The 13,194-nt window shown below is 40.9% G+C and overlaps 1 protein-coding gene across 1 annotated transcript in view; it reads right to left on the bottom strand.

Annotated features, from left to right (window-relative positions):
* Positions 1–13,194, bottom strand: part of elapor1 (endosome-lysosome associated apoptosis and autophagy regulator 1) — a 125,372-nt gene that overhangs the window by 76,837 nt on the left and 35,341 nt on the right. The window contains exons 4-5 of the mRNA XM_041195811.1: positions 10,641–10,788; positions 4,269–4,352 (exon numbers count right to left, since the gene is read on the bottom strand). Coding sequence (XP_041051745.1) covers positions 4,269–4,352; positions 10,641–10,788 — 232 coding nt within the window. The remainder of the gene's footprint in view (positions 1–4,268; positions 4,353–10,640; positions 10,789–13,194) is intronic.

Genomic DNA, 13,194 nt, shown 5'->3' with positions numbered 1-13,194 from the left:
ACTCTCATGTCCCTCCTGGTGATGAACTTACAAGCAGTACTTGCAATATGATCATAAGTTAGTCTCTTGCCTGGCCTCTTAAATTGTAAACTGGCTCACGACTTTAAAAGTTTTGCGTAAAAGAAATGGAGAATGAGTTTATGTGCATCATGTTAAACATTTCCTCCATTGGCAGCTTTTCCAAAAGACAATAAAACACTTACTGTGCCATATTGTAATAAAAGTAAATATTGACTGCCGTTCAACTTGTACCATTTAACACTCATTTAAGGTTAATGGCTTTTGCCAGGGAGCACTTAGCAATCTCAATAGAACTAGGGTTAAAAACAACCCTATGGTAAAGGACTGTTCAATAGCAATACCCTGCTTATTTTGTACTAAGATCAAAATGAAGAACAGAGTCAATGTGAGTAGCAGCTGAGAAAATTCCTCTTGTGTTTAAACTGGTTTATCCAGACTGTTGTGGAGACATCTATTTATTTAAGCTTCCATTTCCAGTGAGATATGGAAATTAATGTACAAAGTTTCATGAAACATTTTTATTGTTTGAAGCAGATGGGAGGAAAATGGCAACAACATGGGGGAGTTTGCTGCACATTTCCCCCCACAATTTAAAAAGCACTGCACCTTCACAGCATGACAATTACCAACTGTGCTCCTGGTTTCTATGCAAAATTACCCCCACAACAGCTTTCCTTTTAAAAATGTAAAGTCCAGAAATCTTTGAATCTCTTGCATAAACAGAATGTTAAATGGGAACCATGGTAACAGGAAGGTACATGTTCTGGTGATTCAGTGCAGGCAGCACCATATGCCATTTGCTCATGTGCTGTAAATTTTGTCTGTGGAGTTGATTGCTGCAATTTCTCAGGATTAATTTATTATCATTCCTTCTATGCAAATTGACTCAGGCGCAGGAAACTCACTGATTCCAGGAATAGGAAACTTGACAGAACAGCAGCACTTAAAAATAAGGCTACTCACACTTAAAGGGAAACTGCAATAAATCTTTGCAAAATACAAAATTGCTTGGTTGGCAATAGAAAGCAGAGAGCATTGGAGCAGAACTGTTCATCTGGGGATGCAGCATTTGAGTTGCTGCTGCAGAATATGGAGAAGGATTGCCATCTTCAAAGTTCAAAGGCATCTTCCTATCAGGAGCACCATGAGAAATGTCCAGGTAAAGGTGGCAATGTTGGAGCTTATCAGCTCCCATATTCATAAGTTATGGGAACAAATGACGAAAATTTTAGGAGAACTGCCGTGATAGGACCACCCATGCCTACTGAAATGATATGGTAGGGAACAAAATACAACAACTTTGAGTTCATCCTGTCAGCAGAACACAGGTGAGAAATTCAGACACATGCTTCTATGATTATCTGATCGCAAAACTAAGTCCACACCAGAAGGGACCGCCTGATTCTCTGCAATTACTAACATCTGTACAGTGCAAGAGGCATGCTAAAAAAAGGTCACTGTGGATCTGTCCCAATAGCCAACACCCTTATCCACCTTAACTCTAGCAATGTCTTGTTCTGGGATCTTGGACCTCTATACCCAAGATCTGTGTGGCAGCAAATTTAAAACAGCGATTAGAGCTATAGAACCGTTTGTGACAGTTCAGTGAATACAGACTAGCAGCATCTAGAAATCAGGAAAGCACATTCTAGATCACATTCGGGTGGAGCATAAAGCCTCTGATGGTGCAGGCTCCACTGCAGATGTCCCTGGAGTTGCCACACGCTCTGTGATGGCCTGCAGTGGACTGAATACATCCTTTCCCCCTATACCAATAAAATCTATACACACCATCATCATGGCTATCAGCAGTTAGTGCAGAGTGGACACTATATCAGCTGACTATACTCTTCAAATTTGCTCACAAAGTGTCTTTCTTTTAAAAGTTTTCTTTAACTGTTCAGCTAGGGCATGAAGTAAACTGGTACTTCAAAGAGAATTGAAATAGAACAATGTGACATACATAATCTTACATGGTTTTACTTAAGTGGGGGTAGTACTGGTGTACATTGACACGGTTTTCTACTGCCTTGTAAGCACTTTGAACTACTTTGCTACGTAGTTTGTGATCTTGGGTGTCAAAGATTGCTGTCCACCTAAAACACCTGATGGCTTCAGAGAGCCTTCAAATTCTGTATGGTTCCTTCAGTCAGTTCCACCTGCTGTCCATTGTTCACAGAATCTATTCAAAATTAAGTTTCTTCATAACCCTGTCCCACATTATCTCAGATATCCTCCAAACATACAAATCAGCATGCATCCTCTGCTGTTCTATTTCTAACTTCCTTTTCATCCCCTCTCTTTCTACTTTCGCTAATTGGTCAAAAGCCCTTTGGTCACGGAACCTTTGTCTACTTTAGTCGTACATTCTGAAATATTAATTAAATACTTCCACATTGTGCTATTTCAATCTCCTCAGACTAACTTTTACTAATGTTAGCGCTTACTACAGCCATTTTGCCACTTTTGACATCCTCAGCAGCTACAAAGCTACCTGCACTTTCAACCTTCCTAGAAAATTGAACTCTGCTTTCCATTCTTATCACTGAAGCTAAATGATACATGTGCCACTCTTTTGTCTGCACTGTGATCCATACTTATCGTTTGCACTCAGATATTGATGAGACTTTTGAGGTGACCAATCTCTTTGACTATGGGCCGCAACTTCCTCGGAGTGGCAGTCAGCATTGGATTCTCACTCCATGCTCACCTATCACTGTTCCTCAGTGTCCTGAAGCAGCCTGGGACATTGTTATTACAATTCGGGAGCAATATAAATGCAAGCTGCTACTGGTTTCCTTCTTTTATCCATATTTCTTCATTTTTTTTTCTAAACTTAAAATTATAAGAATGCAAAATTAGTAATTCCAAAACAAAAAATACCAACACATATTTATCTGTGAGGCATATGAAGCCATCAGGTTGGAAGTGCACTATATAATGTTAGTAACAAATATTTTAGCATGGCCATATATAATTTCTTATCCAATATTTTAAGCAAGAGGTTATTTAAAATAAAGGGTTTGAAACAGTGGACAAAGGCACTGTATCCATTCCTAATGTTGCACGACCTGCTTCCAAACACAAACCATTAACCAGCGTAAATTACACTTGCAGGTAGAAAGAGGAGAAATATTGATTCTTCCTGAACTGAAAATATAAATACAGCCTGTAAATTTCAGTAAGAATTAATCCAGAGGCTGCGCAACACTTGGATCAGAGAAAAAGGAAGGTGACCGTTATACAAGACTCCAAATTTCCAAACATGTACTTGTAGATATGCTTTGCTGGTTTCTGAATTTGATTCTCTTGTTTTGTTTGATCTCTTTCTGATCTTATTTGCCTTTTTGAGGTTCAGATAATGATCTTCTGGTGCATCAAGCACATTCCTTATTAAACATTTAAGTGTAACTAATGGCACAATTTCTCCTGAATAAGCATTTTTTTTTATCTCCAGGCACCCTTTGCATTCTGCAATTGTGGCACTTCAACAAGATGCCTTGAATGGATGGCCACTTTCACAGAAAAAGGTTGGAGCTCTGGAGCTAACAACAGTTCCTTCTGTACAAAAAGTGAATATTGTGTGTTCAATACTGCATCTTTTTTGTGTGTACTGCAACAACAACTTGCATTATATAGCACCGGTTAATGCCTTTAAAATGTCCCAAGTTGTTAACAGCAGCATCATCAGGCAGAAACTGGCACCAATCCAAAGGTGGAGATGTTAGGACAGGTGGTCAAACATTGGACAAACAAGTAGGTTTTTAGCAGCATCTCATAAAAGGAGAGAGAGGTGGAAAGGCCAAAAGGCTTGAAGAAGAAATTCAAAGCTTAGATGACTGAAGACATGGTTGCCAATGGTAAGGTGAAGGAGCTGGGGAATGCACAAAGAGCCAGAATTGGGAGAACACAGAGTTCTCACATTTTTAGTGCAGGGGATAATGTTTTATAATATTAACAGATATTTCCCTTACACTATAGCAAAAAATCTTTCCGCATCAATCAACATCTATAGACGTAGAGGAGTAATATAATAAATAGCAAGATGATGTATAAGTGTAACATGCCGCCAAATAATAATTCAATAACGTTACTACTCCCACTGCTGCTGGTCAGCTTGTTTGTGATAGAGCATCGAGCAGAGTTTCAATACCCAAGAAATATTTGTGAAAACTAAAAAGCCGCAGGGAAGACTAAGAACAGGGACTGAAAGTATTTTAGCACAATTTTCAGATCTCAACACCTACTGTATGATGGTCCCATTCATATCTTTCTGTTCTTCTTATCCATTTTGAGTCATCATCCATTGCTTGACACTGATCATTCTGAACCTGGGGAAAAAGGATTATTTTATTTAGTTTGGGCTGTACACTACAGGAATAACTTAAACTATTTTTTCTCTAATCAATAGCAATTTTTACTCTTTTAATATAATGGGAGTTGTTAAAGGGGAAAAGATGCTCATTCAAACAGTAGTGGCATTCTGCTGCCAAACCTCAATTGTTATCTACAAATATGATCATTTCCATTAAGTTTTGGTGAGTTACACTGGTTTGAAGGATTTTCTAATGGTCTTTTTGACATTATCCCAAATTTCATTCATTTTTGTTTCACTATTACACCTTATTTTGTAGTTGAATATATAAACAGCCTTGTGTTTCTATTTACATTTTATAGGTTTCATAGGTTTTCAAACTGGACCTCACAGTGGACCATATTTATATCCATCTGCCATCAGACTTTTTAAATTAATGGCACTCTATTTTTGTATAAAATTCAATATTTCACTACAGCAGACACAATGAAGATGTGAGCAGCAAATTTAACTGAATACTTGTCTTGTGGAACAAAATTAGGCAGCAGAGCACTGGAATTCATCTATTTTGTCTAACAACCTAATTTCTGGAACATGGCAATCTTGCCTCTGGGCGGTGTCAATACAACCTACAACAAACATTGCGAAATGCAATGAACTACTGGAAATCTGAAACAAAAGCAGAAAATCCTGGAATCCACTCAGGAGGTCAATCACATCTGTAGTCCACACCTGAAACTTCAATCTAGCAGTTATCTCCACAGGTATTGACTGACCTGCAGAATGACCAATATTTTCTATTTTTGTTTTTCACATTAACCATCACACTTACCTAAGCATGAATGTATAGGGAATTAAGAAGTTACTCCAAGATTGAGGAAAGGAACATGACAGTTAACAAAAAGACTGGCATATCAAAGCTTCCTTTTTTGTCAATGTCATTCTTACTGAACATTAAGCACCGAATGCTGGTCTGATCCCAGTAAGTTGACTGAGTTTTGTGGGCTTTGTGCTGATGAACACATCACAGGGTCTGATCTTCAACTGAGGAACTCCAGTTTTGCAAATGCTTGACTAACACTGCACCTTTTTCACAAAGAAAACTTCTTCATACCAGAAACTGCTCAGCAAAGTACGTGTCACCAGGCATAAAATCTACTGTTGAGAAAATGTGAACTACAGGAGGAAGGGGTTTTCTAGAAATACTACCAACAGTGATACTGGAAAAACCATTACCACTCATTGAGGGGCAAAGCTCTTCTCTGTCAGTATAATGCTCCCTGTTCAACTATTTTGGCTTTATAGACCCTGTGAAACATTTATTAAAATCAAAATTTTACAACTCAGTAAAATTGTATGTTTTTTTAAAAAATAATTGACAGGATGTGGACATCACTGATAAGGCCAAAGCTTATTGCTCATTCCTAATTGCCCTTAAGGAAGTGATGGTGAGCCACTTTCTTGAATACAACTGATTGGCTTGCTAAGCCATTTCAGAGGCTAGTTAAAAGTCAACCACATTGCTGTATGTCTGGACTCATACATAGGCAAGGATGCTAGATTTCCTTCCTTAAAAGGCATGAGTGAACCCAGCAGGTCAATCACATCAGACGGGTTTTTATGAAAATCTGGTAGCTTTATGGCCACTATTACTGATACTATTTACTTAATTTAAATTCCCCAGCTACCATGGGGGGATTTCAACTAATTTCTCCAGATTATCCTTTCAAACCTCTGGATTATTAGTTTAGTACAATTGCCACTATACCAACCTACCCATATCTGATGATCAAACATGAAAGATTTGGCATTTCTAAAGTCAATTTAATGGGGAAAATTGCACTTTAATTATTGATTAGACCGTATGGGCAGAGTTGTCCGCTCCAGGGCCTAGGTCCAACCAGCAACAGCACCAAGGTTCAGCCAGGAGGAGGAGGGCCACCCATCTCACCACCTCTGCATGGGAGGAGTCACCAGGGTGGTGAGTGCCAACTCCACGCACAGAAGGACTGCCCTGCAGTGCAGGAAAAGAATGAATGACCTCATCCGCATGGTCAGAATAAGTACATCCTCTACTTCCCATACTCACCTCATTGAATGGGAGCTGGGACATAGCCTCAGTGGCAAGGCCATCATCTGCTGGGCCTCATAGCCCCTCTTCAGCCCATGTAGTTTGTAGGTAGGGAGACAATTGTGGGTCGCTGACCCAGCCACATCAAGGGCGCAAATTATTTTTTGGGGGGGGAGTTGGCATGGAGAGCAACTGCAGATGCTGCTGCTGCCATGCCTATGTTGTCCTTGTCCTTCTGGCTGCTGGAACTCACAGCTCGGGAGGGTGCTGCTGAAGTACCCTTGTGGACCAGCAGCAGTGCATCTTTCACATGGTACATAGTTGCCAGTGGGTTGATGGTGAAGATTGGCAGCATGCAAACATCACCTGCATCACAAGTGCTCACTAACCATCCTTTTTCCTTATGCAAGACAAGTTAGCAAATAACAAGCTTGAGGGAGAGAAGACAGGAGGTGGCGTGCCCAATCAACACCCCTTCTGAATACGAAGAATGGGCTGCCGAGCTGGAAGGGGAGGCCCATGACCATTCATGTGGTGAGAGCGAGGCAGGCCTCCCCCAGCCATCCAATGAGGAAGCATGCTTAATCTCTGTACACAGAAACTTAAGGGTGATGCTCAGTGCAATGTAGGAGGCAGCCCTCCCAGTCACCCATTCTCTCCTCTTTCCATTACAGGTGCCAGCAGGAAGAGGGCAAGGCCAGACCCTGAAACTGTGTCCAGCAGCAGTCCAAGCCCACAAAGGACTGAGGAGGATGACGACGATAACGACGACAAATTCTCAATTTCCAGCCCCGACCCGGGCAGCCACACGCCCATTGACTTGCGGCGGGAGCGGAAGGTCCTGGCGGTGGGCGGGTACAGAAAATCCCGCCCATACAGCCACCACGGCAGTCACTCGCACCCTCCACCACCTTAGAGACACACACCAAGGTGGATATTAGATTTAGTTTAGGTTGAGCCTCACGCGCTAGTGGTCACTGCATGTCTCCGCAGCAGGAAGAGGCAGGGAAAACCAAGGCCTCTCAGAGGAATGCTGGGGAACAGGCTTCTGCTCAGTCAGAGACAGATGACAAGCCTCTGGGAGCAATCATGGAGAAGATGCTGGACATGCAGCAAGAGGTGGGGTAAACATCAGGCAGAGATTTTGGAGGCCCTCAAAGTGAGGCAGAGAAGTCCATCGCCTGACCTCTGATGTAGTGGTGCCAACATGTGCACATATCAAGGCCTCCATGGGTTGGGGGGGGGGGGGGGGGGCAGTGCTGGCAAATGCCACGGAGAACCTGGTCCAGCAGAACACCCAGTTTCTGCCGGAGATGTATGCAGACCTGCACTCCATCACTGTAGCCATGGATGAGCTTTTGCACTGGTTACACGATGGCGGGAGGGGGCATTTCAACCTCCCTCCAGAGGGCAAAGTGGTCAGCTTCCATCCCTGCTGCAGATGACGGGAAGCACCAAGACGCAGTGGTAGGCAACATAAAATTCAGGAACTATGAGTTCACTCTGGTGGCACGGGTTCAATATTACCGTTCATTATTGCTGCACACACATGTATTGTTGTACTTTACATGTGTCTGAGGTCTCCTCAGTTTTTATTGCTTCTGTTAGTGTTAATGCCTGTCGCACACCCAAATTCAAGGGGACAACCCAGGCAGAGTCTATGTCCCCCTGAATCATGCCTGTACATGGAGACATCGATCTTTGCCAAGACCCTTGTCAGCCATGTGCAAGAAGCCTCCTGCATTGGCTATTCTCTTGCCCTTCACAGCCCTACTCCATTCAAACATCTTTCCTTTGTCAGGAATAAATGTTGGGGATCCCCTTCAGTTGTCTAATTCAGCTGACCTGCAGCTCCACCCACCCAATGACCCTCCTCCCGTCCAGCATTTGTGAACTGGACACCAAAGTAGTGGTCAGTGCTTCAGCAGCAAAGATCCGCGTTGCATTTCAGGCTTGCTCAAACACCTTCTACCTTCCACCCGTGACCTACATCCTCTCCTCATTACCATCAACTTGTTACTTGTGTCCTCTATAGTGAAGACCAAAGCAAAATACCTGTTTAATTCATCCGCCATCTCCCTACTTTCCATTATCATTTTCCCAGACGCACTCTCTATAGGACCAATGCTCACTTTAACTCTTTTCTTATTTAAATATCTATATCTGCCTTTATGTTACTAGCTAGCTTTTTCTCATACTCAAATTTTTCCCTCCTTATGAATCATTTTGGCATTCATTACTGTTCTTTATATTCTTTCCAATCTTCTGATTCTACCACTGAACCACTATTAACCTATCCCTTAACCTCATTTGCCAGTTCACTATGTTGTCTGACCCCACTCGCCATAAACCCTACCAATGGTGGGAGGGGAAAATTCATTCTTGGGGTGTGGGTCTGACACTAGGCCAGCATTTTTTGCCTTGAGGGCATTTAAGAGTCATTGGTTGTAGGCCAGACCAGGTAAGGATGGCAGATTTTCTTCCCTAAAGTACATTAATGAACCAGATGTGTTTTTACAACAATTGACAATGGTTTCATGATCATCACTCAGCTTTTAATTCCAGATTTTTATTGAATTCAAATTCTACCATCTGCTATGGTGGGATTCGAACCTGGGACCCCAGAAAATTGCCCTGGGTCGCTGGATTACCAATCTAGGTAACAATACCATGACACCACCGTCTCCCTCCTGGTTTAGGTGTTTTGTGCCTTGCAGAGAAACTTATCAGCCATGATTGAAAGGCGGAGCAGATTCGATGGGCCGAATGGCCTAATTTCTGCTCCTCTGTCTTATGGAAGTCCATTTTGACTGACAGTTTTGATTAATTGTGCAGTACATAGTTTTTATCTTTGTATTAGTTTGGAAATAAAAAGCAGAAATATGAACCAGGCTGGGTATCTCGTGTTCTATAGTTTCCTGCTTCAATGTGACAATATACAAGTTGGTTGCACAGTTGTTCAATGAGATTTATTTCTCATGTAAAGTTTTTTATTGGGTTTATGTGCAAAAGTTCTAAAGAAGTTGACTAGACTTTTACACGTTGTTTGTTTGGGGAGCAAACATTTTTATTAAGTGCAGCATTCATTATGTTTATCAGATGCTTCACTCTTGCTTCTGCCAAGTCTTTATTATAACACCTGGTATGTAAGTCATTTTGTATATGGTGGAAAGCCCAAGCCAATCATTTCATGCCTGCACAAGCATTAGGAATGATTCAATGTTTACCCCGCAGCAACACTATCTCAGGTATCAAGCACTTGAAATCAGGCTTCAGTCCAGCAGGAAGGGCAGATTTGCCTATGGAATTTAACTTTTCCAGAGCACAAACAGTACTGTGAATTAGCTCAACTTGTAACAACTGATGGAAATTTAAGTGCGATAAATAGTACCTTACAGATCAAATCAGACCGTGCAAACATAATTTTTTTAAAAATTAACAGAAGCAGGCAGAACTCAAAAAGGAATGATTGCTATTGTTTAAAAAATGGGAACTAACTCGGTTAACTTTTTGTGGTACTTTTGCATTCTCAATTGGCAATGATATTGCAAAATTATTACTATTCACTGATTGTGATGGTCCCAGAAACATGCCACGAGCGCACCAGCCGTGATGTCCTGGGGCCAAGAAGATTGGCCTTAACATAGCCTTTTTGCTAAGCGTGACTCCAGCCAGTGGAGAGACTTACCTCTGATCCACATTGACTTCAGTTTTGCTAAGATTCCTTGGTGCCAAACAGATGCACTACCCAGAAAGAAGGGAAGGATGTAGCTTCAATGGAATATACTTGATTGTTCTGTAGCTTTTTTGTTAAAATTGCAATTGGGTGCTAGGTCAGGAGAATTAAGATAATATTGGTCAAGCTTTGATGGATCAAACAGATTTTGCTCATCCTTGACTGTTCTTATATAAGTAACACTGGGTATTATTTTATTAGGGCAGCAATAATATCCTTTTACATGTCACAAATTTCCCTTCCCAATTAAGTATATTTTGAATAAAAATACAATCTCCTTTCTTCTTTGCACTTTTATGGGATTCACACTTGCTAGCTAGGGCTGTTTCTTTTTTGTATGTTTCCTTTTATTTTCTTCTGAAGGGCAATGAAAATAGTTGTACAGGTTCTGAGACCACCGACATTCGTTTTCTGTTCTAGACGTATATTCAAAGAAATTAGCACTGCACAAATAAAAAGTCCATAACTTAGCTCAATAGTCGGCTGTTAATACTTACAAAAAATTCAAAGTATATGTTGGTGTCTGGATACTGATATTCAAACGAGATGCTGCCTGATTGTTTCAGATTCACCGCATACATCAGAGTCGCTGTGCACTCATCGCTGTTAGATGCTATGAAATCACCTTTAAGTGTCCATTTTGACCTGTCAAAAATACATAGGAAAGTTCATTTCTAGTTTAACATAGTCCTATCCTGTTGTGTGCTGAAAGCAATAACTGACAAATCTTTGAGCTGCAATATCTGTGCAATCAAACAAACAGGTACTGGTAATTATACTGATGTATGGGCTGTTAGTATAGAAGTGATTGCCATAAATGGCAAGTATAGCTGAAACTATTGGAGAAAATAAGAAAACAGATACGCTTATTCCTAAAGCAAGTGTAACTTTATACTCGACCCATGGGGGTCCTTATGGTTGGTTCTTTTGAGGATAAGGAAAGGCACTCATATTTTATAAAAATACTTGTTCTTTTTCACCAGCCTTCTTCTTTCTCTCTCTCACTAAAGGTGTTGGCTCTTACTGGGGTATTATTCCACCAGCACGAGTCACTCATTAATATCTTACTGAATGGGCATTATTCACAAATGAGTTTTAACAATGTGGATGGCTTTTTAGCTACACATGATATCACACTAAATCTAATTGTTTCCTTATTTGATATCCAAGCTCATGGATTCCAGCAGAGGTTAGGACTACAATTCCCCTGGGTGATTTTTACCTTTCTAACCCAGCTCTACCAACTTCAACTTGCCCACCACTTTAGTGAGAATTGCTGTGGGATTAAACATCAGTGGCAAGATTTTAACTCACTCTTAACCCATTCACTTACACAGATTTAAAATCAGGCCCCAAATCTTTCTAGTCTGTGTGGCTCAGTCACTCATAACTATCAGCAGAGCTGTGAGGATTGCCCAGTGGAGGTTTTTATATAATTTTTATCTCTTTGTACAAAGGTACTTGGCTTCCTCATAATGCCACATGTGGTTGAGATTGGGAACTAGCTAAGCAAGGAGATGGAGGATTAGTCTGCTTCCCCGGAATATATTTGTCAGGATACCGAAGTATGGAATTCTTCTGCTTCTTACAGGATCAATGATTCCAGCTGCCTAGATTAGAATGCTCTTGCACGAGATAGTTAAGGTCATGTGCTCTCCCGCCTAGATTAGCACATTTCTATTTACAGAAATTACTTAATCAGGTAATTTAAAAGACTTCCATATTCACTTTGTTTAAAAGATACTTCTTTTTAATTTAGTTGCAGATATGAACCAAATAATCAATATGTTTAAATCCATTCCGTTTCAATCAACAACTACCTTAGCACTTCATGAGAAAGTAACTCTTTTTCAGGGAAAGGTTGGACATTTGCTTGAATAATAGTCAATCACATTCAGTAGGTCACAAAAAGCCTTGTGTTCATGGCGTATCAGAAATTTATTCAATGGTGCAGGGAAAGTTAAAAACACAGTCTGAACTACTGTAATATTTTTGTCTGTCATTTTGTGTCTATTTGTATTTGTCTATCAATCAGTATATTACAGGAGGTGAACTTCTGCAAGGGTTGTGATTTTTTCCTGTTCGTTCAGTGGAAGACCACGGAAACCACGGAAAATGGTACAAATGCTGTTTACGCCATTTTTTCAGCTTTCTGATGCTTTTTCACCAATATTAGAGCTGATGAGCGAGAAAGATTTTCACACCCTGCATATTTTGGTAACAATTTTCTTTCCCAAATTCCCTAAGTGTGATCTATGCAAATACTGGTCAACGTTTTTTAGTATTCTGTTTGCTTTATAAGCCATTGCTGGTAGCATTTACCAAAGGACACAGTATCACAGTATCTTTGCAGTGCAGGAGGCCATTTGGCCCATTGAGTTTGCACTGGCTCTCCGAAAGAACATTCCACCTAGTCCCACTCCTCTGCCTTATCCCCAAGACCTTGCACATTCTCTCTTTTCAGGTAGCAATCCAATTCCCTTTTGAATACCTCGATCGAACCTGCCTCCAGCACTCTTTCAGGAAGTTTGTTCCAGACTCCAACCCTCCCTTCTGGGTGAATTTTTTTTTCCTCACACCACATTTACTCCTTTAGCCAATTATTTTGTGCTCTCTCTTGAGTGGGAACAGTTTCTCACTATTTACCCTGTCCATACCCCTCAGGATCTTGGATACCTCTATCAAGTCTCCTCTCCCCCTTCTTTTCTCCAAGGAAAAGAGTCACAACCTTACAATCTATCCTCATACCTATAGTTTTTTATCCCTGAAATCATTCTTGTGAATCTGCTCTGTAATCTCTCCAATGTCTTCACATCTTAGCTCAAGTATGGTGCCCAGAACTGGACACGGTACCCCATATAAGGCCTGACAAGTGTCTTACACAAGTTCAACGTGACCTTCGTACTCTTGCAACTCAATGTCCCTATTAATAAAGCCTAAGATACTATACGCTTTATTAACTGGTCTCTCAACATGCCCTACCATCTTCAATGACCTATGTATGTATACACCGATGTCCCTCGGTTCCTGCATCTCCTTTAGAGGCTCTCC

The sequence above is a fragment of the Carcharodon carcharias genome, chromosome 9, assembly GCF_017639515.1.
Source record: "Carcharodon carcharias isolate sCarCar2 chromosome 9, sCarCar2.pri, whole genome shotgun sequence".
Lineage (NCBI taxonomy): Eukaryota > Metazoa > Chordata > Chondrichthyes > Lamniformes > Lamnidae > Carcharodon > Carcharodon carcharias.
The sequence above is the reverse complement of the archived record's forward strand: the minus strand, read 5'-3'. Positions and strand labels throughout refer to the sequence as shown.